Genomic DNA, 26,681 nt, shown 5'->3' on the forward strand with positions numbered 1-26,681 from the left:
AGATATGAGGATTGCTCAGAGCTGGATTAACTTTGTGGCAAGACTGGGCACAACTGATCTGAAATCCCATACTCTATATTGTGCCAGACAAAAAAAATAAAACATTTTCCAGTTTACATCCACTTTAAGAGCAGTGTGTAGAGTAAGCTTTTGTGCAGATTTGAACAAGCTTTTAGCAGCTTATAAGTACCATTCAGCTGAAGTTTGGTCATGTTAACCCCAGATTTTAATGGCAACTCTGATTGTCACTTTAAACAAGCTATATTTTAATAATAATATTATTATGAAAACAGAGACCCTGTAGAACAAAATGTTAGCAGTTGCAATTTTTTATGTTGCATATTTGTGCAGATGCTTATAAAATACAAATAAATGGCTGTTAGATGAGTTGTTGTATAAATTACTCAATGTCCACACAGAAACTATGGTCCTACCATATATGTACAGAGTGAAGCATCCCAGTTAGGATGTCAGCAAGTGTTGTGGCTGTATGGAGATAACCATGAAGTGACTGAAGCTGGAACAATGAACTTTTTCATGTTCTGGACTAATGAACAAGGAGGTAAGTCAAATCGGGAAGCTTTCACAATCTTACTGAAGTTCTAACCTCTCCACATTATTCAAAAAGTTTAAACCAGAATCACACTTCAGTACAAGATGATTGCTAGCTATTGGTTGCTGCTCATTGCTTCTTGCTTGCTATTGGTTGCTGCTCATTGCTTCTTGCTTGCTATTGGTTGCTGCTCATTGCTTCTTGCTTGCTATTGGTTATTGCTCATTGCTTCTCGCCTAGACATTTTTTCCTAAATATATCTTTCTGCATCCAAAACCCACCAGAAAAGTCATAGGAACATCCCAAATGTTTAATTGTGGTTTGAGCAAGAATAGTAGAGAGGAAACCTTGCAAAGGTGATGATACTTGTTTGGTGAGAACTGTCTAAGATGGGATTTAGATAATTTAGATATATTTCCTTTTACTTTATGTTGTGCCTACAGGCAGGAGGAATTAAATGTAACAGACAAAAAACCTGGCCAGGTCATTATCTACTCCATTGTATTCATTCAGGCATCTTAAGGAAGCTAAGGAGATGCCATTTTGCCTTAGCTTATATAAAGAGGCCAATTAATACCTCCAGATCCAGAGCATTGAAAAAAATAAAAAAAACAGACACCCCCCCCCTCCCCCCACGCAAATGCTTAATTTACGTTGTGTCTACAGGGGAAGAATTAAATGTAACAGACAAAAAAAAAAAACCCTGACCTCATTATCTACTTCATTCAAAAATCTAAAGTTTTGGCTTTGGATGCAATACTGCGGTTTCTGAGGGTGGTCATGCATGGCCCAGTTAAGTCAAACAATGCATCAGTTTTAACTACTGCTTGAGATACTTGGGCTATATGGGGGTAACAGACAAGTGGTAATAACTGTCTTCAGTGCCTGTTTATGGCCATCATAATTTGTAACTTTATCCAGGTGATGTTAGTGCTCATTTTTCTCATTGTCTACTGTGTGTTCTTGCAGAGAAAGAGCTAATAACTCCCCCATTAAGTGGTTTAATCCTCCCTGGGATAACAAGACAGAGTTTACTGGATCTGGCACGGCAGTGGGTAAGCTTTAAATAAATGGTGTGATTGACTGTTTGTCCAGAGTTCTTATTTTATTGTTTCTTCTATAGCCAAATTAGCATTACTGGTTACTAGAGATCTTGACAGGCCATTTTCTTGGACTTACAATGCAGGATATGGGAGTCACACCTCAAAGTGAACCTGTGATGTGCACATGCAGAGCAAAGCAACAGGTTAACTTTACTACAGCTCCCTATACTTGTTTTTTTCACCCATTGAAAAAAAGAGGAAACCCTGTGTAAGTTCCAACTCCCTCTGGTCTAAGACTATCTACCTACTGGCACATAACAGCACAGGTTCCTGGGTCTCTCTTACACCTAGAACTGCATTGAGAAAAGTAGACAAGTGATTTTGCAAGCTTTCTATAACCAGAAGTGCTGGGCATTTAAAGTCACTCTTGATGGATAAACAATGACGTTTGGGATGAGAGAACAGCTCACCAGGGTTCTTCCAGTCTCCATAAAGTAGGTGCACCAGAAAGGTCTTGGCTGTATTGGGGACCATAAGAGAGCCTAGATAGGAGGCCACACTGGTTAAATCTGCAGGCTGATCCTTAAGCTTTAAAGTGAGTCTGGGAGTAATGGCAGAGACCTAGGTGAGAATATTTGCTCTGCTCCTGAAGCCTTCTGAAATAGGCATGTCACACATCCCAGGAGACATGAGCTTCAATACAGTGGCTGGAGGAGGGTGGACTCAGCAGCATGTCACCAGGGCACCAGCTGTCTGAACAAGGAAGAGACATAGAGGGTGATTTACTAAAATCAAAATCTGGTGAAGCTTTGCGTAGATATCAATCGGCTTCCAGTTTTTAAGTTAGAAGCTGATTGGCTACCAGACATAGCTGCACCAGATTTTGCACTCCAGTTTTAGTAAATCAACCTCATAGACTCAAGCAAAGGATGAAATTCCAGATTGTCAGTCTCACACCCTTTGGAGGGCTGCACTGCAGGCAGCACCATTACATTTAGTGGATTGTGAGCTGGAGGTACCTGGGACAGCAGGACTGTTCTACATGTGTCTGAGATCCAATATTTTGCACTACATGATAGGGGCAATATAGTTTTGGATACCAGGCTACAAGAAGCATTGTTGCATTTATAATAAGGCAGCTTCATCCAGAGCAGACGTGCATGAGAGGCTCCGTCCCAGCGCCAGCTTAGCTCAGCCAGTCCCGTCCCCCCCCTCCCCTTCCCTCGGCTCTCCCCGCTCTCCCCCGGGCTCCCACCAACCACAATTCTACCGGTATCCCACCTGGCTAGTTAGTACAGTGACACAGGGGCTGGGAACAACCCCCCCCCCCCCCCAGTCACCTTCCACCTCCTCACCTTCCGCCGCGGACTGCCTGCCACCCGCTTGGGTAGGCAGTACGCTACACCGCGGCTCCGGCCTAGTCACTACCAGGCAGCCGCCTTACCGTTACAAAAGCTCGGCACTTCAGGGCTCGCACGCCGCGCGGCCCCTTACGGTCATTAGGACCGGGCCCCCGGGACGGGAATTAGGAAAGCCCAGGGCTCCGGCCTAGTCGGCAGCCATCTTGGTCCACCCATTCTCGGTGGAAAATCATTAATTTCCCCTAACTCTCCAGCAATCTTCAAGAACTCTTAAAGTGGCCACACTGCAGCCACCCTGTCATCACCCCAAAGAGGCTAAGCATTTAGCCACACATAGACTGGTGGCTGCGGCAGAACTACAAAAAAAAAAACTTTTATTCTCCGCCAGGTATCCTACCACCATCCCCCCCCCCCCCCCCATTTTAAAGACCCCACTGCAAAGGGCAACCTGACCACTCTCCAGAAACGTCAGGCTGACAGCAAGCCAGATTCACCGGAATCAGACTGTTAACGGGGATCACCGTGACCAGGTAAGCTCGCACCTCCACTCCAACCCCCCCCCCCCCCCCCAGTGATTGTTCCAGGGACTCCGTCCGACCACCTACGGGGGTCAGGAAGGAATTTTTGCCTCACTGGTGCGTTTGGCTGCTACTGCCAGGGTTTTTTTTTCCCCTTCCTCTGGAACAATCAGGAACAACTGTAGGTTAGCATACCCCCATCTCCGGCCTCCATTTTTCACTCTACCCTAGGACGACTACTCCAGATCACAGCCAGACTTATTTTCTGAGCAGGGACCTTCACCTCAAGTAAAGGTAGCCGGAACAGCCAGCAACCGAATACAACAACTCCTTCCGCAGCCGTATAGGCATCCCCTGATCAACTTGCGCGCTAATAGCCTCAAGCACGGCGGCAAGTCTGATACCTAGCCCCTCCTCAGGGTCAAGACCCTGATCAGGATCAGCATCTTTAGGCCCATAGTATCATCAACCGCATCCACAAACCATGTGCCACTTCAAATACTTAGCTGAAGTTCTGTCTGCACAGACTAAGGAACTTCAACACCACATTGCCATCTTCCATACAAAAAATACTTCAAAGAGAACAACTATTAAAAACTGGACGACAAGCAACTCCCAACCTCAGGAAGAGATCTACTCAACCACCACAATTAGAGTGCGCCTTGATTAACGCCAGGTCTGCAGTCAAACATAGACTGGAAGTACACGACTTCATCATCAAGAACAATTTAGACTGCCTCTTCATCACCGAAAGCTGGTTAACCTCTGACTGCAACACCATCCTCACCGAATTGGTGCCGGAAAACGTCAGGATCCTAACCGAACACCGGATAGGGAAAAAAGGAGGAGGCCTAGCAGTGATCTTTAAAGATCACCTGGATCTCACTAAACCATCATCACAGAACCCAGTGCCTTTTATGGAAACCCTGATGCTACATCTTCAATCAACACCCCATGACACCACTCATATTCTACTGTGCTACAGACCACCGGGACCAAAGTCCGATCTTTCACCCCTCACGGAATCCTTCGCAATGCACACCCTAAAATTCTAAAATTTCCTGGCACTCTGAGATTTCAACCTTTTGGGCAAACGAGCCCAAAGACCCCATCGCGACTGCCTGCATCAATCAACTAGAAGAATTGGGTCTCCAGCAACTGATAAAGACTCCCACGCATGGGTCAGGACACACCCTGGACCTCATTTTCAAACAGAACATTGACGTCAACATACTCGACAACATAACACTGCCATGGACGGATCACCACACCATCAAATTCAAAATCCCTACCAATATTACCAACACAAAACAGAAACCTGTAACAACAATGCACTGGACCAGATCGCATAAAAAACTGTACTCCAAAGCCTTCAAAACCACTCTGTCCAACAAGATATCTACAATAACCTTAAACCACTCTACGGAGGAAACGCTCAACTCCCTGAACAGGGTATTACTGCAATCAGCAGACTCAGTAGCACCAAAACTCAGGGCTCTCATCAGGAAGAAAAACTCTAGATGGTTTAATAGCTCACTCTCCGTACTAAAGCAAGAACGTAGAAGAGCGGAAAGAACATGGAGAAAAAATCCCACCGAGGAAAACCACTTTAACTACAAAGGTATCACAGAGAATTATAGGAAATCAATCTTCAAAGCTAAAAAGGACCACTTCTCATATACAATCTCAACGGCCGCAAACCAACCAGGGGAACTGTTTAATCTAGGCAATCTATCAATGAATCGAGTGTGCCTAGAACCCCCAGAAAGTGAATCCCAGGATTACTGTGACAAACTGTCGGATTTTTTCATCAATAAAGTCAAAACCATCAGGGAAACAATTTGTCAGAAGAAAACATCAGACCTCAGCCAGCAAATACATAAAGAGGATGTCTGCACCAACACTCCGCAACCGCCGAAATTTTCACTATCCCCAATTACCGCAGACACCGCAAAAAAACATCATTAATAAACTGCGTGACAGTACCTCATCAATGGACATCGTCCCCACAAAACTACTGAAAGAATGCTCCGACATCGTGGCTCCAACCATAACCCACCTCATAAACCGATCATTCCACAAAGGGATTGTTCCCAGCTTCCTCAAACAAGGCATTGTCAAACCTCTACTCAAAAAACCAAACCTGGACCCTCAGGACCCAAACGACCGTAGGCCAATTACAAGCCTTAACACCATTTCCAAGATCATGGAGAAAGCAGTAGTACATCAGATACAACTCCACCTGGATACTAACAAACTCCTGGACCTGCTGCAATCAGGCTTCCGCCCGGGTCATGGAACAGAAACGGCACTCCTGAAGATTTGGGACGACGCCCTCGAAGCAGCAGATGACGGAGAGCCGTGTCTCCTCGTACTGTTAGACCTAAGTGCAGCGTTTGATACAGTAGATCACAATACTCTACTCGTCCGCCTCACAGAAGTAGCCGGAGCCCAAGACATAGATCTCCAATGGTTCGCGTCCTTCCTAGGAAATCGGTCACAGACAGTAAAACTAGGAAAATTATTTTCCGAATCTCGGGCAGCCATCTGCGGAGTCCCTCAAGGCTCTCCTTTGTCACCCGTTCTCTTCAACATTTACATCCGCCCACTCCTCCAGATCATCAGATGCTCAGATCTCTGCTTTCACTCTTACGCTGACGACACGCAACTTTATTTAAGGATCAATGGGGAAAAAAAGATCACCAACAACAACTTGAAAATTGCCTCAAATCAATAGAGGACTGGATGACCACTAACTCCCTCCAACTGAACGAATCAAAAACAGAGCTTCTTATCTTACACCCAAATCATAATCCCGTAACCAAAACCTCCTGGTCTCCACTAACCGTCTTTGGGCAGGCTACCCCCCCCCCCCCAAAAACCAAAGCCAAGAGTCTCTGGGTTATTTTAGATGCACAAATGTCAATGGATGCGCAAATAGGAGCAGTAGTCAGTGGATCTCACCATCTGCTGCGCATGCTTCGCAGACTCATCCCTTTTATCTCAAAGAATGACAAGGCAATGGTAGTTGGAACAATCATTAATTCGCGATTGGACTACGCAAACTCGCTTTACATAGGATTACCTCAGTGTCAACTTGCGCGATTACAACTGATCGGCAAGGCTGATAACAGGAAAAAAACCATGGGAATCCATCTCTCCTTCGCTGAGGAGCTTACATTGGCTAACCGTAAAAAATCGGATCACGTTCAAAACCCTTTGCCTCACCCACAAATGCGTGCATTGAGAAGCTCCGCAATACCTAATGGACAAAATAAATCATTACACACCAAACCGCAGTCTTCGATCAGCCAACAAAAACCTCCTCCCCGTGCCCAAAGCCCGGTATAAATCCAAGGGGGATCGGAGATTCGCTGTCCAAGGGCCTCGGCTATGGAATGCTCTACCAATCGACATCCGTCTGGAAGAAAATCACCTGGCTTTTAGGAAAAAACTTAAGACCTTCCTCTTTTAGCTGATGATCAAAGCTCGTCACAGCGCCTAGAGGCGATTCAGTTTGCATTTTGCGCTATACAAGTATTTCATTCATTCATTCATTCATTCATTCAAGCCTTGAATACTCACCAGCTGCTAGTAGCAGAAGATGTTCAGGCAGCTGTAAGTAGGCAGGCAGCAAAGATGAGCAGGGACATGAAGGTGCTTCCCTGACGCTGAATGCCATGAAAGAAAGTGTGGCACATGGGCACAACACTGCACCAAGCAGATGACCCCAATATTCAGTCCCTCAGCATTAACCCCTTCCATTCTAAACCAGGGTCCAAGTAACAAAGTAGCTTCTGGTGCTCAACCTGCATGGCCTACCCACAAAGAGAGTCACCAGAGATGGCAGTCACGCCTGGGGCTGCTCCATGGCTCTTGACCTGAAAAAGCTCTATGGCTAATGCCTTGGGCTCAGATGTGGAATGCACCACAAAGCAGAGCCAAGTGTCCTTAAAGCTGAGGTCCAGGCTAAAATGAAAGTAGCTCTAGAACAATTGAGCACCTTAACCCCCCCCCTTCCCCCCCCCCCCCCCCCCCACTGCCTTCTGAGACCTGTGTGTGTCCCAGAAGATGACAGGGCCATTTAGAAAGCACAGTAGCAAACCGGCAGTAAAGTCTGAAGGCTTCCCTGACAGTTTCCCTTAGTTGCAATGCCGACGCCTGCACCCAAAGCTGATGGGTAATCTTCATTGAATAAAAAATAGCTAAAACAAAAGGTTAGACTTTTCTCAGCACAGCAGAGAAAAGATGTCCATCCTCCTGGGCACCAAGTAAACCACAGAGGCATGCTAGGAATAGGAGGGTTATACCTGGCTGGACAGTTTTTTGCTTGCCATTGTCCAAATCTTCCTGTAGATGGAGCTATAACCTTACAATCTCTGAATTCTTGTGTCTCCTTCAATGATTGAGGAAAATGTGTCCAGGCTCACGCTTCTTTAGGTCCCACCGTCCCAGCTAAAATCATCAATTTTATTACCCTGTAATTCACCAATAAAGAAAGAGAGGTAGGTGAGGGATAGAATATCTCTTGACTATTTTACATTTGGGTTTCTGCTTTAAGAGGTTGTGAGTAATTTTTATGATGGGAGCTCATATTTAAAAAAAGGAGAATTGTGATTTTAGTACTTTAAATATCACACTCCCCCCCAAAGTTTTATAACTCATACTTGCCCATCTTATGCAAGCCACTGGTAGCTGCACAACATCTTCACTGGCTGGGTTCTGCTTCTTCTATACGTTTGTACCATAATCTCCATTTATTCTTATGGAAAGGTCATCTACCGTTGGGATTTATAAGAGATGGTCAGTTTATAGGAAGAAATGGAGATTGTTCATGAAGCAGAGCTCTGTCAGGTGAGATTCAATTTGAAGCAGCTGTGCAGATCCCAGTGGATGTTTAGAGTAGGGTCATTTAAAAGAAGTGAAGTATTGGGAAAGAGGGTGGTGGCAGTTTCTAAATGGGGATTATATATAGGCTAACTGTACTAAAGGTAAAGTTATCCTTTTTAAAAAAAAAAAAATCTCTGCAATAGAATAGGAAAATGAACAGTGCCCAAAATCTGAGTAAAGTTCATTTTTGCTCCTTTTCAATGGAAGATCAATGCATGACAGCGAAAAGCTGCACGTTAATCCCTCCACTATAGCTTTCTGAAATTGGACTGGGGTTTTTCTTTTTGGTGTGGCCTGTTTAAATTGTGGAAAAAGCAATTCTCAAAGTGCTTCTTTAAAATCATCTAATTTTTGTGTTTTAATGTTTTGCAGGGAGACTTCAAAGTGTCAGAGAGCACAGTTACCATGAATGATCTGATTAAAGGGCTTCGGGAAAACCGGGTATATGAGGTCTTTGGGGCAGGGACAGCCTGTGTTGTAAGCCCAGTAAGCCGGATACTCTACAATGACAAAGTGAGTACCGTGTCACAACAAATCAAAAACATAAAGTGAATCACTCTTATATTGATATTAAATTGTCTGAGCAGATCAGGTGGCGACAGATTTTCAGATGTCTTCAAAAACTCCTAACCTATTATTTCTCAAACGATGGGCTGTTAATACACTGCAGACTCCTCATCTTTTACATTCAAACAGCCTGTTAAAATATGTAGAGCAAGGGTGTTACACAGCACAAGCTTCAGTAGGTACATGCCCACTGACCATGTGAGGTGTTTTTTGGTTTCTGACTGCAGTGGATTTTTATTTTTTTTACCATGGCAATGCAAGAAAAACCTAAGGCTTGACCAACATTTGTGGTTTGAAAAGTTGCTGTAATGAGACAAGATATTGAGGTCAAAACTAGCTATTGTACCTTAACCACTTGCCGACTGCCCCATAGCAGATTTACTGCTACAGGGCAGCTCCACCACCACCCTCTAATCATTCATTACACTGACAGAATACCAGTCTGCCTATGTAAACAAGGCTGACTGTCATTCTGTCAGTACAGAAGACATGGATCCTGTGTTTCTGTAAAGCAGGAGCACCGATCCACGTCGTCCACTAGTAAAAGCACCCCCCCCCCCCACTACACTGTAAAACTAGCTAGGCACACAGTTAACTTTGATTGCCCCCTTCCCTGCTGTGTCATTAGTACAGTGACGGTGCATATTTTTATTTGTGTGAAAAAAAGAACATACATTTTATTTGGGTACAGTGTCACATGACCGTGCAATTGTTAGTTAACGCAGTGCCATATCGCAAAAAATGGCCTTGTCAGGAAGGGGGGTAAACTTGGAGGTCAAGTGGTTAAATTTGCAAACAAAATTATGTAATTGCTGAAAAAAACAAGCACCCAGGTCTACTTTACCTACTGTTTTCCAGTATCGTTTTTATTATAAAATAATAGATCCACTTACAGGGCATTTCAAAGAAACATGAAAAGCCCCTGTCAAGAATAAGGATATGAAACTTATTAAGGATGTAGGAACAAGCTCTTTATTAAGTATAGGGAACTTATTAAAGATGTAGTATCTGGCTCTTTATTACGGCTCAAGCTCTTTAAGTACCGTATAGGAAACTTATTTAGGATGTAGGAACACCAGCTTTTTGTTTCTACAGTACTTGCAGAGTGAGGTCCAGCAACTGAAATACATGTGCAGTATCTCCCAGCAGGTGGCGCAAGTGAAATATGCAGTAGCTATGAACGGAAGGGAAACCCTGTCTGTGCTCCTGTTCTTTGGACTTTAAATTACGATTTAGGTTTTGTATACAAAGCTTGTGCTCTAAAAGATTTTGAAGTCGCATCATCTTCTTCAATATAAACCTCGCACTGCAAGGAGAGCTTTACTTTTGTTATTGAGCAAAGGATAGATCCTCTGTTGGGTTTTTGTCTCTGCTGGGGATATTTTGCCTTATTTATTTTTCTGTTATTGAGATAGCAGGGAAAGAGGAGTATCTCTTGAACAATGTGCACACGCTACAACTACTTTTATTAATGAAGAAATTATAGCTTCTGTTAGGTCTTTGTTTTTTTCATTGAGGCAGGAATTAAAAACTCCCCAGTGGGAGCCGAGGGCAAGAAAAGATAAAATAGGTTCTAACCCTTAACCAGTATAACCAAAAATATGATTTGAGTCCTGCTCTCCTGTGGTTTTTCACTTCTGAAGGTTTAGATGCATTTTGAAAGGTGTTTGTTAAATGAGACTTAAACTCAATAGGAAAGGTGGGTAAGGGGATTAGACTCAACTTAAACTTGCCCATCATAAGAAAAGATGAGACTGTAGTGTCACCAGCACACCAGGATCTCCAAAATTGGGTCCAATACTTTAATCAGATTAGTATCAAAAAATAAAAGCAAAGTTTCGGAGCAGGACCCCTTCCTCAGGCACATGCCAGAAGAAGGGGTCCTGCGTGGCTCCGAAACGTCGCTTTTATTTTTTGATACTATGTGATTAAAGTTTTGGACCCAATTTTGAAGATCCTGCTATGCTGATGACACTTCCTTCTCATGATTGCAGTTGGTTCTAGCCGTTGGTCCTTTCAGCACCCAATCTAAGATGCAGCCATTTGTGCAGAAACGTGTGCTTTGGGAGTAAGAAAATATGATACAGAGCCCCAGTTCCAGGTTGCATCATGCAATGCCATGGCAGCCATGCCCCGGAGTGCTACCCTCAGTAGACTCTTTAGAGACTGTGAATAGAGAGAACTAAAAATAAGGATGCCTCAAGGTACAAAACCCTGCTAATGCCAGTTATGAATACATCTATAAATATATAAATACACTCTTATATGCTTGAAACTGCAAAAGGGGGAGAAAGAGGAAAAAGCATTGGAGTAGGAGCTCTTTGTATCATATCATCAAAAACTCATATTAAAAACGCTGTTTGGGCTCAACCGACTCCAATGGCATGAATGCAGTTTACACAATGCTCTTGAAGACCACAGTATTTGTAAATGGCAGACAGTGAGAGTTGTTTTTAATCTGGACCCCCCTATCAATTCGCTTCCACCCTGTCTAATGCCTCCCTAGTTGTGTATTGCTCAGATAAACTTTGGGTTTAGGTTTACTTTAAGCCCTGCCTCTGGGACCATTAAGGGCTCATGCACACTGGAGATTTTTACGGCTGCTGTTAGGAGCATTCAACGTTTTTTTTTTTTTCCATGTTATGTATCCATAAATTGTCAGAGGGGTTCGGAGGCATGTGCGTTTAAGGGCAGTAGAAAAAAAATGACAGCATGTGCTTCCTGGAGCAGTAGAAACAAAAGGGGCGTTTTTTTTTTTTTTTTTTTTTTAAGCTTGATGGTTTTTAGCCATTTTTACATTATAGGGAGTGTTTTTTAAATGGAAAAAACGCTAACGCCGGAAAACGTGGGCAAAATGAGCAATAACGCTAATGTAAAAACACGGCTAAACGCGTTTTTGCTGTAATGCTGCCATTTTTAAAATGTCCTGTGTGCATGAGCCCATAAGCAGCAATAAACTCAAAAATGCATCACCGCTGTGATGGCTTCATTCGTTTTCCTTTTTTTGGGGCTTTCTTCCCTCTGTTTTTTATTTGGTGATCTGGCCATTAACACACCTCCTGTTTTAAGGTACCCCAACTCTGGATGAAGGAGCATGGGGGCACCTTTGGACAGCAGAATTCTTATTCTGGGATGGGGGGGGGGGGTTGTGATGGATGTAATATTTAAAATAATTAAATACACTAACAACTTGAATCCAAACTCCTGCTAATGCTTTATAATCAGTTAGACCCGTGCTGATATTTATAGCGGCGTTTTACCGCTAGCGGACGAGAAATGGTTAAAACCGTCGGCAATTCCCTGCAATAGCGGCGTTTTGCCGGCGGTATTGCAGCGCTGCACCATTGATTTCAATAGGGAGCAGCAGTGGAGGAGCGGTAAACTCACCGCTCCAAAGAAGCTGCTGGCAGGACTTTTCCCTGACGTCCTGCCAGCGCACCGCTGTAGTGTGAAAGCCCTCGGGCTTTCACACTACAAACAATGGTGCAGCTTTTTTAGGGCGGATTGCAGGTGCTATTTCTAACGCTATAGCGCCTGCAAAGCGCCCTGGTGTGAAAGGGGTCTTACAGCAAACAGTTTTTTTCACCTTTTTTGGGATAAAGGTTTTACATAAAAGCTGATCATTGTAAGCACCCCTGTCAGTCTTAAATGGTTTCTCATACCTGTGACTGATACAATCTGCCATAGAGCTTGTTCTTTTAAAAAAACAAGTTACTGTCCGGATCACCAGGTAAAAATAAAAGCCTCAAAAATATTATTATTATCATACACAATTTATATAGCGCCAACAGTTTACACATTGCTTTACAATGTATGGGGGGGACAACACAATTACAGTACAATACAAAAGGTACAGGAGAGCCCTGCTCGTAGAGCTTACATTCTAAAGGGAGGGGGTGGTGGTACAAAAGGTAATAGCTGCAGAGAATGATTTGATGGGGGTGGGTATGGGATAGGCTTCCCTGAATAAATGAGTTTTCAGGAAATAAAACAAATAAATAAAAAAATAAAATGAATGCAGCAATCACATAAGCTTCAGTATAATAAATGTTTACCTTTGGGTTTAATACTGCTTTAAGGTGCACTGCTTTATACAGTATATATGTTTCCATGGCCCTTCTAAGGTAATCGAGTAGTGGTTGAGTCTGTGTTGCATCTCTCTCCTCCTTCAGTCCAATCTTCTAGTACAACCATGGTATGAGACCATCAGGATACACTAGAGTGGATTTTATAGAAACCCTATTGCTATAGTAAATATAACAAGCCAATACATATTTGTTAAAGAAGGCTTTCCTTTCCTGCTGCCTCCACTGCTGCTAAACTAACATTTCCTGGCACCAACATGGCACCATACTACCACCACATGTATGCTGCCATGGATTGGTGCCCAGAATAGATTACGGTAAGTATTTGATACAATTTTCCATTTTTCATGATGCCAACATGGCAGCATACATGCAGTGGTAGTATGCTGCCATGGATTGGCACTAGGAAACAAAAATTATGAGTAAGTATTTAATACAGTTTTCAGATTTCTAGGAGGGGCAATCTCCCTGTTTTCCTGCCTTCGACCTTCACTTCTTACAGGATTATTTGGGATCGCGGTGGAGTCCAGTGACACAGGCAGCAACAAAGTATTTACAGAAATACCTTGGCTTAAATATTATAGCAACAAGGTTGCTTTAAAGTGGATCTTCACCTTTAAACCCATCACCTGTCCTCTCCACCCCTCCTCCTTTCCTTCACACAGACAGTGCTCTTTTTTTTTTTTTTTTTTTTTTTTTTTAAGTCTTTGGGCTGCACCCCCCCCCCCCGCAGGTCACCCGCCTAGGCGACTGATGTGCACTGTGCTCCCTATGCCTCCTGGGATATGCATGTCACATACATAGTCTCTCAATCAGTAAAGGGCCTAGCAGCGCATCATCGAAATTCCCACCGGCTGAACCCAGAAGAGCCAACAGCCTCCCAAAAACATCACACAGTAAGATGGTGGTATGGGATCAAGCTATGGCAGAAGAGAAGAGGATCTCGGCAGGAAAACGTTGGACCTGCTGGGTGAGTATCTGAAATGTGCAGAACACACCACCCGGTAAGCAGGGTTTAACCACTTCCGGACTGCCCACCGTCAGCGTTTTACGTCAGCTGTTTGAAGAGGGATATCGTTGTTATGGCAGCAGCTAGCTGCCATAGCCCCGGTATCCTCTTCTTCAGTGAGCGGTCCGGTTTCAGATAAAAGTGGTCTCTACGGCGGATTTGCTGCAAGATCACTTTTATCAGCAGAGGGAGAGGACCTTTTTTAAATGACAATTTTTTATTTTTATTTTATTTTTATTTTTTTGCATTTTAGTGTGTGTGTGTGTGTATATATAATATATAATATATAATATATATATATATATATATATATAAGGCCAGTATGGTGGCCTGAAATTATGGGAGGAGCCCGGTGGAGTATTTAACCAGCCGTCCGCCCGTCTTCCTCGTCGGTTCCGGTGCGCGATATCTGATACGTCAGACATCAAGGGCCGACTATCCAGACCAGATGCAGTGAGCCTGTTCGTGAGTTCCCGCGTTATTTGTTTCCGTCTTGACAACTCGTCTTCCCGTACATCAGCGTCCGTGGGTTTCGCCGTCGGAGTGTCGTCGTACCCATCGAATTTGTCGTTTCACGTTGGGCCGGCTGTCGCAGGTTTGGCTTCGGCATCCCCTTTTCAATTATGTATTTCGATGTACCATCGTCATTCCCTGTACTCTCGACCCGCTCGCTTCTTTTAAATCGAATGTTTTACTGTGGCCCTCGTACGCATGTCACTATTTTCTATTTTCGATGTAGTCGTTATCACTTTTCAAAACGTTCGATTACGCCACGTCAGGCGATTCATTCGCAGGTACGGCATTCGAAACCATTCGTCTGCCCGAGCATTTCTATTAGTATCGGTCGAATCGTTCGACTCACAGCCGACTGCTTGTTACGACAAGGCAAGCAGTCCACACGTTTCGCTTTGTCTGCTCCAGTTCGAATATATGTCTCTTCATTCATGCAGTTATGTTATGTATCTTATTTTATCTCATGTCAAATCATTTCACTCCCAGTCATTTCTACCGTTTCAAATCATTTCTGTCACTAGTCGCGCTCCGGCGCGAATCTTGTCGCACCTCTGGTGCACCGATTCGCTTTGAAGTGCCCCAGGGTTCGGCCTCATTTCTGTACATGCTCCAGAGACTGAATCACTCGCAGGTTCACGCACGGTCCCTGATTCTCGTCTCTGTCATGGCATACAATTTCTGTCACTTATTACGCTCCAATTCGAATCCTGTCGCATTCCTCTATGCACCGATTCGTCCTGGTGTGCCCAGCGGCTACGCCTCATTTCGGTACATGCTCCAGAGACGGATTCTTTGTAACCTACAGTCCAGTCGTTGAATCCTGTCTCTGTCATGGGACATCATTTCTGTCACTTATTACACTCCAATTCAAATCCTGTCGCATTTTTTATGCACCGATTCGTTCTGGTGTGCCCAGCTGCTACGCCTCATTTCAGTACATGCTCCAGAGACGGGTTCTTTATTGCTACCATCAGTCCAGTCGTTGAATCTTGTCTCTGTCATGGGATATCATTTCTGTCACTTATTACGCTCCGATTCGAATCCTGTTGCGTTTATTTATGCTCCGATTCGTCCCGGTGTGCCCAGCTGCTACGCCTCATTTCAGTACATGCTCCAGAGACGGATTCTTTGTTGTAACCATCAGTCCAGTCGTTGAATCTTGTCTCTGTCATGGCATATCATTTCTGTCACTTATTACGCGCCAATTCGAATCCTGTCGCATTCCTTATGCACCGATTCGTTCTGGTGTGCCCAGCTGCTACGCCTCATTTCAGTACATGCTCCAAAGACAGGATTCATCTGTTTGGTTCAAGGGCTCGTCCTCTGATTCTTGTCTTTGTCATGGGTTTTTCATTTCATTTCACCTATCACGTTCCGGTACGAATAGTCACATCGGTGTACCAAATTCGTCTCGGCGTGCCCCAGGAATGGCCTCATTTCAGTACATGCTCCAGAATCCGTTTCGTGCTCGGTCGCAAGTTGTGGCATGGCGATCCGGATCTCTGTCATGGCAGGTTCTCTCATTTCACTGTCACATACCGCTTCCCGGCTTGGGTCCAGTTGATTCTTCAATGTTTGGATGCCTGCCGGGGGGCCTTGCTCCTCGGCCTCATTTCATTATAGATTGCCTTCAAAAGGGAAACACAGCTTCGTTTAGGCGTGTCTCGCTGTTTTCTCCACATACAAGCGCAGACTTCTTGCAATCGTTGCAAACACACATCCAAGCGTAGACTTCTTGCAATCGTTGCAAGCACGCATCCAGACATAGACTTCTCGCAATCGTTACAAGCACGCATTCGAGCATTGATCTCTTGCACTTATTACTAGCACGCATTCGAGCATAGACCTCTTGCAATCGTTGCAAGCACGCATTCGGGCATAGACCTCTTGCAATCGCTGCAAGCACGCATTCGAGCATAGACCTCTCGCGGTCATTACAAGCACGCATTCGAGCATAGACCTCTTGCAATCGTTGCAAGCACGCAGTCGAGCATAGACCTTTTGCATTCATTACAAGCACGCATTCGGGCATAGACCTCTTGCAATCGCTGCAAGCACGCATTCGAGCATAGACCTCTCGCGGTCATTACAAGCACGCATTCGAGCATAGACCTCTTGCAATCGTTGCAAGCACGCATTCGAGCATAGACCTTTTTGCATTCATTACAAGCACGCATTCGGGCATAGACCTCTTGCAATCGCTGCAAGCACGCATTCGAGCATAGACCTCTCGCGGTCATTACAATTACGCATTCGAGCTTAGACCTCTTACACTCATTACAAGCATGCATTCAAGCATAGACCTCTTGCAATCGTTGCATGCAGGCATTCGAGCATAGACCTCTGGCGATCATTGCAAGCACGCATTCGAGCATAGACCTCTTGCACTCATTACAAGCACGCATTCGAGCATAGTTCTCTTGCAATCATGGCAAGCACGCATTTGAGCATAGACCTCTTGCAATCGTTGCAAGCAGGTGTCCAGGCACAACTTGTTGCAATCATTGCTGGCAGGCACTTCTGGCTTGCTCAATAGATTGCTTTAGGGAAGACCTGGATACCTTCCTAAATGTACGTTGTATTACGGGGTACTTATATTTATAGGTGTAGTTGATCCAGGGAAAAATCCGATTGCCTCTCGAGGGGTCAGGAAGGAATTTTCCCCGGCTGTAGCAAATTGGCCTATGCTCTGTTGGGGTTTTTTTTGCCTTCCTCTGGATCAGCTGCGGGCGTAGAATTGGGTGTCGGGTTGTGTGATACCTTATTTATTTTGATTTGGTTGGACCGGATGGACTTCTGTCTTTTCCGGCCTGGCTACCCATGAAGCCTACCATAATTCCTTGCAGTCGTTGCAGGCACGAGTCCTGGCACAACTCCTTGCATTAGTTGCAGGCACGCATCCTAGCATTACATCTTGCAGTCATGGCAAGCACGCATCCTGGGTAACATCTTGCAATCATCACAAGCACGCATCCAAACATGCGTTCAAGCACAACTCCTGTAGTCTTCGCAGTGCACATGCGGTAACACGAATGGCTCACAGTCACTACGTATACATCTCCAGTGACAAACTCCCGGGCAATTGTCGCAAGCACATGTTTAAACACTACTTTAGTCATGCCAAGGCTCATGACTTAGCATAACTTCTTGCAATCATTCATTGGCAAGCACGTTCTCAGTGGCACACAAACTGGCTACACGTCATTTTCAGCAGCACTTAATTGGCCTCTCGTCTCCCGTGGCTTTCTTACAAACCATTCACTGTTGTCTGTCTATCCGTCTCTTCCTTAGGACAGTTGAGTTCAGCTTCCGTCCCGCACCAGGATCATGTTGTCACACGCAACTGGCTTCTTCCTGTAGCACGCCCAGGCTATTTCTAGCCAGCGTTCAACATTTCTTATCCTTACAGTGCACGGAGAGCCATCTGTCGTTACGGCCCATACAGCAAGATCCCCACCTCGGGGCATCCAGAGGCATCAGCCCATAGCCAACGGCAAACGCTCGCCATCACAACTGCCATCTTTAGGGGCATATTATATCCTCGCATATTCTCCAGTCTAGTCGTCCAAAAGACACCTACAGTCCCTACACGGCATGTTGAGTCGCTATGCGCATCATCCCTCAGGGTCGCGCCTTGTGTCACACTTAGTGGTTTTACTGTCCCTCTCACAGGATCCAGAGCAAGTCCTCAGCCTGGATCCCGCGGCAATAGCAGTCCTTGCTATGCGGGAGGAATTCCTATCGTCTGGGAATGGCGTCTCCCTGTTCATTCCCTCCGTGTCTTCCCTTTCGCCCCAGGTGATGACCGACGCAGCGGCCTCCACGGGCTTGCGGCTGTTTTTTGGCCACCTCCGGCTCGCAGCTCCCTGGCCTCCCCAGTTACTGGCAATTCCTGGCTGCGCCAAGGAGTCCTCTCGGTTGATTATGTCCTTCCTACGTCAACTGGTCCAGCTCTTGTTGTTGTTTCAGTTCAACATCTATTGTTCCTTTATCCACGGTAAGTTCAATCAGGCAGCGGACGCCCTCTCCCGCTGTAACCTTGTCTCTTTTCGATCAGGTACCCGGAGCCGGACCAACATCAGCAGCTATCCCGGACTGGTCTCAACTAACCCTGGATTAGCCCCTCACCTCCTAGCGGCTACCCAACTTATCGATCACTCCCTTTCCCGCAATACCCTCAAGGCCTATCAGTCAGCCTGGAGGGCCTTTAACCGCTTCATCACGTATCACAGCACAGTGACGTCCCGTGTCAAGCGAGTCGTAGCCTTCATTTCCTACTGCCACTCGCAGTTGGTGTTATCCGTTAATACGATCCGGCTATACCTGACCGGTGTACAACATTTCACGTCCCTCCAGGACCCTACCATACCCTCCTTATTTTCTTACCACACCGTTCGGGCTGTTATGCGCAGTGTCCAGAAGCGCCAGCCGATGGCCGGCACCAAACCACCGCCTTTCACAGGAGACGTTCTAGAACTATGTCAGATATCCTGGCCACTTCACCTTTCGGTCTCCACATGAGTGGCATTTACAAGCAGCCATACACCTGGCCTTCTACGGCTTCTTACGGCCAAGCCAGTTTACTTGTAGTAGCCTCACAGCACGCATGCTGTACAAGCACCACCTGGTCCGATACGAAGACCATTTCATCTTACACTTAGCAGTCTCCAAGACGCAGCAGCTTGGCTCGGGTATGGACATACACTTCTATAAAACCAACAACCGCTGGTGCCCGGTCACTGTTCTCATCCGCTTGTTGACCCTTTTGGCCAACCAACCAGGAACTGGCCCGCTTCTGCCTTTTCACACGAAACCTCTCGACGCAGCCCAGTTCATGGAGCATGTCAGGATACTCCTGGGCATCCTTCACATCAATCCTGCTCACTACTCCGGACATTTATTCCGTATCGAAGCAGCTTCTACTGCCTCCCGCCAAGGGGTCCCGGTCCATGTTATCAAGAAATTGGGTAGATGGAAGTCCTCCTGTTTTGCCCGTTACATACCCAAACTGCAAATAGAGATGGCCCAGGCCTTTGTCAAACTCACCCAGTGACAGTCTTGTCTCAATAAAGTGCAACCCCTACCTGGATGTTTTGCCCCCTTATTTTGGCATACCGTACGTTAGACCAGGGCACACTTTCAGGTCCATTTCAAGGAAGCGAGTTTATGTTAACCTTGTTTGTCATCCTTATCCGTATCGGTCTGAGGGCTCTGGACCATAAATAGAAAGGCCAGTATGGTGGCCTGAAATTATGGGAGGAGCCCGGTGGAGTATTTAACCAGCCGTCCGCCCGTCTTCCTCGTCGGTTCCGGTGCGCGATACCCACCCACCCATCCCCTTTATCAGGGCATTTCTCTAAGCATACTCCTCAAGTGAGTACTCATTTCACCCATTTCATATTCATTTCATTTTAAGGTATGCCCCCTTATTTTGGCATACCGTACGTTAGACCAGGGCACACTTTCAGGTCCATTTCAAGGAAGCGAGTTTATGTTAACCTTGTTTGTCATCCTTATCCGTATCGGTCTGAGGGCTCTGGACCATAAATATATATATATATATATATATATATATATATATATATATATATATATATATATATATATATATATATATATATATATATATATATATAATATATGAGATCTGAGGTCTTTTTGACCCCAGATCTCATATTTAAAGAGGAAGTAAACTCTCTCGCTCTGATGCTTCTTTTCATTTAGTCCATTATAATAAGTAATTATCAAACTATAGCCACTGTAATCCAGCCCAAATCACATATTACTTACTGTTTAAAGAAACTTTATAAAACTTGTTTCCAGGGGTTAGGCAGCGTCATCTTAAGTATTGTTTTCTGAGTCCGCAGTGGAGTGTATTTCTGCCCTTACAGCACTTCCTGTACTGTTAACCAAGCCTCCTTCTCAATCCAACGTTTCTATGGCAACCCTGCTTCCCTGTTCATAGCTGACTTGTTTTATTTCATAGTATTTACTTGTGCTGATTGTCTAATGTTTGCCTTTTGTCAGTCTTATCAGTTTCAACTGATAAGACTGCAGTAATGGTCAGGTTTACACTGCATGTAATGTCACATGGTTTGTAGGAGGGAGCTCTGAATTATTCTGCAGCCTCCTGGGATATCTGTGTTGTGTCGTAGGAAGTCCTGATAACAGATAGACAAGCACATAGAGAGTGTGCCGTAAATCAGGGGAGATCTGGGCATGCTCAGTGACGTCATTCTAAAGAACTAAAAGGATTTGTAAACAATAAAGAGGCTCGGTCCTTAAGTGGTAAAAAACAAAAAAGAAGAAAATTGGAGAGAAGGGTAGTGATTCACTTTAAATACAACCCTTTCAAAATACACTAAAACCATTACTGAGGGAACCAAGTACAGTATCTAATGTACAGTCTAATGCAGGGCTCGACAAACCCTGAGTGCCTGGTCGCATTCGCAACTAGAATTGGCGACCTGGCACCTGGGGTGGCACAGCTGGGGTATCCTGTCTCCGTGCGGACCCCCCACCGGTGCGCGTTCGGGCCACGCTGGCTGGTAATCGAGGCCGCGGCTTTGCGGCCTTCTGTAGTGCTACTTCCTTCTGGAATCTGGTACCCTCTTGTGGTGGCCGTTGGTATGACATCCAGCAATGCTAATGGAGCTTCCCCTGCCTATAAAAATTAACCAGTCTTAAATTTCCACAGAAAGACGACTAGAACCAAACATTATATATAGGCATTTAACTTGTGTAGGTAATGAATATATTCTGATGTGACGCCAAGTGTTTAATGATTTAAACACTTGGCGTCGCATCAGAATATAATCATTACCTACACAAGTTAAATGTGTGTATATATTTATATATGTGTGTGTAATGAATTATAATGTTTGGTTCTAGTCATCTTTCTGTTTAAGTTTAAGATTGGTTAATTTTTATATTGAAAATAAAGCTTTGTCGGTCGTTAAAAAAAAAAAAAAAAAAAACCCTGGCTCCTAACATTTTTTTGCTGGCTCCTAGATTCCAAGCAAATTTGTCAAGCCCTGATCCAATGTTAACTTAATATGTATACCTTAGTAGTCAATGTTCTGCATGTCATTTTTTGTAATAATTTTGGTTATCTGCTGTTTTTGTCACTTTTAGAGTTACCACATACCCACTATGGATAATGGACCTGAGATTGCAAAACGGTTCTTGAAGGAGCTCACAGACATCCAGGTATGAAAGCTGTATTATCCATTCCAGTGATTCCAATAAGGCTTAGTAATATTATTACTTTTACAAGACTGCTGTCTTGTATTTACCCCTATATGTCCTGTGTTACAATATAATCACATATGGCCCAAACAAGCCTAATTTGTTATTTTAACCACTTGCCGCCCGCCCTATAGCAGATGCACGGCGGCATAGTGGTTTCAAAATCCTGACTGGACGTCATATGACGTGATCAGGATTTTGAGTAGCTGCGCGCCCCCGGGGGCACGCATCGCGGCGATCGTTGTTGCGGGGTGTCAGTCTGACACCCTGCAACTACGATCTCGGTAAAGAATCTCAGATGGAGACTCTTTACCACGTGATCAGCCGTGTCCAATCATGGCTGATCACAGTGTAAATAGGAAAAGCCAGTGATCGGCTTTTCTTCACTCGCGTCTGTCAGACGCGAGTAGAGGAGAGCCAATCGGCTGTTCCTCTGACAGGGGGGGTCTGTGCTGATTGATTATCAGCGCAGCCCCCCCGAGGATGCCCACACTGGACCGCCAGGGATGCCCAGCACAAGGTAATCCTCCCTAGACCACAATCAATGCCAGTCAGTGCCCATAATGGATGCCAATCAGTGCCCACAATGGGCATCACTGGCATGCATTGTTTGGCACTGATTGGCATCCATTAGTACAGTGTAACATAATACAATGCTGCCTATCAGTGCCCACATGTGCTGCCTATCAGTGCCCACATGTGCCGCCTATCAGTGCCCACATGTGCCGCCTATCAGTGCCCACATGTGCCGCCTATCAGTGCCCACATGTGCCGCCTATCAGTGCCCACCTGTGCCGCCTATCCATGCCGCCAATCCGTGCCAGCTATCAGTGCCAATTTGTGCCACCCATCAGTGCCACCCATCAGTGCCACTTCATTGGTGCCCATCGGGGCCGCCTTATCAGTGCCCATCAGTGTAGCCCCATCAGTGAAGGAGAAAACGTACTTATTTACAAAGTTTTGAAACTGAAATGGAAAAAAAAACATATTTTTTTTTCAAAATTTTCGGTATATTTTTTTATTTGTTTAGCAAAAAATACAAACCGTAGAGGTGATCAAATGCCACCAAAAGAAAGCTCTATTTGTGGGAAAATATATATAAAAATTTCATTTGGGTACAGCGTAGCATGACCGCGCAATTGTCATTCAAAGTGCGACATCGCTGAAAGCTCAAAATTGGTCTGGGCAGGAAGGTGTTTAAGTGCCTGATATTGAAGTGGTTAAAGATTTTAGGGAAATCTGACAATGTTCCTACATTTGGGATTCAGTTCTGGGTCTGGGATTTCAGCTTATTTGACTTTGGTCAGCTCTGATGTCTTTATAATCTTCTCTTAAACTGAGGCAACCATGCCTTATGTTGGTACAGGGAAGCATTTTTAAGTCAAGCCACAATGCCCTGGGCTGGCCAAAGCCTTCTCCATTATCAGTGTTGAATCATCTGTTAGTAATAATTATGTGGTGTATGAAGTTAAAAAAAAGTTGTAGCTTTAGTTCGATTTTCAGCTATACGGATGCCACATTTGAAATTCCCTGACACCAATTGAGTCCAACCCCAGCTTTCTGTAGTTTCTGGGAATGAGAAAGAAGAGACATCTTCCCAAGATCATACAGCCTAACAGATTTCAGCCCCGAATCAGCCTGTCCAAAAAGAAGCTTTGGATAAAGTTTTAATCTTCAAGAAAACAGTAAAATGCATTTAAAAGAATTCGGGATACATTGCCAGCATTGGGCGAACAAAATCCACATATTTACTTGTTCATATCAACATAATCCTTTGTTTATTAGAAAATAGAAATCAGATGCATTGGATAATATACAGTGGGTAAAATAATTATCTGATCCCCTGCAGATTTTGTAAGTTTGCCCACTTACAAAGAAATTAAGGGTCTGTCTTCTTTTTTTTTTTTTTTTTTTTTTTTATCATAGGGGTATTTAAAATGATAGAGACAGGATATCAACCAAAAATCCAGAAAAAACACGATACAAATGTTATAAATTGAGTTGCAGTCCAGTGAGTAAAATAAGTATTTGATCCCCTACCAACCAACAGTAATTCTGGTGCCCACAGAGTGGTACACAGATTAGTCCTGCCAATTTAAAAAAGTGCTCCTAATGACAACTTATTATGTGTATAAAAGAAATCTGTCCATAGAATCTTTCTTCCATTCAAACCCACCCTCATAGGCAAGACCAAGGAGCTGTCGAAGGAAGTCAGGGACAAGATTGTAGACCTGCACAAGGCTGGAATGGGCTTCAAGACCTTCAGCAAGAAGCTTGGTTAGAAGGAGACAACTGTTGGAGTGATTATTTGCAAATGGAAGAAATACAAAATAACCATCAATCACCCTCGGTCTGTAGCTCCATGCAAGATTTTATTTCATGGAGTAAGGATGATCATGAGAATAGTAAGGGATCAGCCCAGAACTACACAGGAGGAGCTTATGAATGAACTCAAGGCAGTTGGGACCACAGTCTCCAAACATACCATTGGTAACACAATACGTCGCCGCAGATTGAAGTTCTGAAGTGCCCACATGGTCCCCCTCCTTAAGATGGCACATGTACAGGCCCATCTGAAGCTTGTCAATGAACATTTAAATGATTCAGAGAAGGATTGGGATAAAGTGCTGTGTTCAGACAAGACCAAAATGTAAGTTCTTTGGCATTAACTCGACCCGTGTTTGGATGAAGAAAAATGCAGACTATGACTCCAAAAACACCATCCCTACAGTCAAGCACAGAGGTGGAAATGTGATGCTTTGGGGCTGTTTTTCTGCTAAAGGTACAGACTGACTTTCTCACATTGAGGGGTCAGTGGACAGGGCCATGTATTGTGAAATCTTGGATGAGAACTTTCTTCCCTCAGCCAGGACACTGAAGATGGGTCCTGCAGAATGAAAACGATGCAAATATACCGCCAAGGCAACAAATTAGTGGCTCAAGAAGAAGCACATTAGGGTCATAGAATGGCCTAGCCAGTCTCCAGACCTTTAATCCTATAGGAAATTTATGGAGGGAGCTGAAACGAAAAGTTTCCAAGTGACAGCCAAGACATTTTAGGATTTAGAGAAGATCTGTAAAGAAGAGTGGACCAAAATCCCTCCTGAGATGTGTGAAAACCTGGTCACCAACTACAAGAAACATTTTACCTCTGTGCTTGCCAAGCATGGTTCCTCCACCAAGTACTAAGTACTGTTCTGCTTGGGGATCAAATACTTATTTTACTCACTGAACTGCAACTCGGTTTATAACATTTGTGGGAAAACTTACAAAATCTGCAGGAGATGAAATAATAATTTTCCCCGGTGTAGGCCATTGTTTCCCCAGCCCAAGAAAAGCCAGCAACAAAGGTACTATGTACCTGACTGTACCCGGTTCAGTAGGCATAGAGATGCCCACATAGGCATTCGGACTCTGCTTTTCTATACACACATATTTGTTAAAGGAGTACTCTCCCCTTGTTACTTGGATATATAATAGATGTGATTGGTAGGAATTTGATTTTTATATATCTACCTATGTGTATGCTTCCTAACATTTCCATATCTTTCTACAGTATGGCCGAACTCCCAGTGAATGGGCCTTCCTGGTATGAATGTAAAGTGACTCGAGTCCAGATTTCCATTCCAAAGTATCACAATCAACAATCTCTTGGATTTTATTAAAAGCGTTTTTACTTTACAAGGAGTGCAGTCTTAGGACTCATTAAAAGTAAAACAAGAGTGTCTACCTCCAATACTGCAACAGATTATTTCAGTTATTTTTTATAGTTCTCAAATAGGACAGATAAGTGGCCTCTTGTATTTTAATGTATTTGAATGGTTAATGAGATTATGAACTTGGATGGATTAGAAATCCAGTAGAGCTGTAGATGAGTGAAGACTGTGATTGTAGTTCTGGCGTTGTCTCCTGTAATAATGTAGAACATTTATGTGCTTGAACGGTGCTATAGAAACTCCAACAGATCTTCCTGCCGCTGCTTTGCACAAGACTTCATGTCTTCTCAGCAATATGAATCAAAATGAGATTACTCTCAATGACACTCCACTATTAAACTGTGTAAATCACTTGCTTATGTGTCCAGTGTCATACATGTTCATGATCCCGTGTCAGTTGTGTTTTCTTGACTCATGGATGGATAGCTGCAACATCTCAATGAACAGTAGAGGGAGCAATTGTTCATATCATATTTCACACATCTAGTGACTTTCCTTTTATAATGGATAAGTTAAATGACATGGAATAAACTACCCAGGCCCTGGTGATATTATGTGGCCTTCCTGCAGCCTTCTGTGAAATCTAAGGAGCCCAAATCACATGCAACTGCATACCAATTGGTTAAAAAAAACAGCTGCAAATATGACTTGGATGGGGAAAATGAGGACAACTTACACACAATAGCTGTGATCTTATTGTGGATACGTTACATTATTATTCATTGAAAACTAAAATGCAGAATTTGTATTTAACTACTTAGGGACCAGCCATCGCAGTTGTGCTGCGGCAGGTTGGCTCTCCTGCGCGAATCACCATCATTGTACATCGGGCGTGTACATGGCGATCTGTGAGCACGTGCCCATTCGCTAGCGGGGGAGCATATCAACGGGTCCGGCATACTCTATGTCCGCCGGCCACCCATGGTCACTCCCCACAGAGGCAGAACAGGGATCTGCCAGTGTAAACCAACAGATACCTGTTCTGTCAAGGGAGAACAGAGTAATTGTCTGTTCCTAGTGATTAGAAACAGTAATCTTTCTCTACTCCCTGTCAGTCCCCTCCCCCCACAGTTAGAAAGCACCTCCCTAGGGAATATTTAACCCTTTGATCACCCCCTAGTGTTAACACCTTCCCCGCCAGTGTCATTTATACAGTAATCAGTGCATTTATATAGCAC

General features: G+C 44.3%; 1 protein-coding gene across 3 annotated transcripts in view; it reads left to right on the top strand.

Annotated features, from left to right (window-relative positions):
• The window catches only part of LOC143934127 (branched-chain-amino-acid aminotransferase, mitochondrial-like), a 95,177-nt gene extending 69,323 nt beyond the window's left edge, over nt 1-25,854 (top strand). For all 3 annotated transcript variants that reach the window (XM_077457454.1, XM_077457455.1, XM_077457456.1), the window contains exons 7-11: nt 420-562; nt 1,523-1,608; nt 8,738-8,878; nt 21,674-21,748; nt 25,344-25,854. In XM_077457454.1, coding sequence (XP_077313580.1) covers nt 420-562; nt 1,523-1,608; nt 8,738-8,878; nt 21,674-21,748; nt 25,344-25,382 — 484 coding nt within the window. In that variant the 3' untranslated portion in view covers nt 25,383-25,854. The remainder of the gene's footprint in view (nt 1-419; nt 563-1,522; nt 1,609-8,737; nt 8,879-21,673; nt 21,749-25,343) is intronic.
• The last annotated feature ends 827 nt before the right edge of the window (nt 25,855-26,681 follow it).

The sequence above is a fragment of the Lithobates pipiens genome, unplaced genomic scaffold (genome assembly GCF_037356315.1).
Source record: "Lithobates pipiens isolate NorthernLeopardFrog02 unplaced genomic scaffold, aLitPip1_a1.2 Scaffold_27, whole genome shotgun sequence".
In the NCBI taxonomy this organism is placed as follows: Eukaryota; Metazoa; Chordata; class Amphibia; order Anura; family Ranidae; genus Lithobates; species Lithobates pipiens.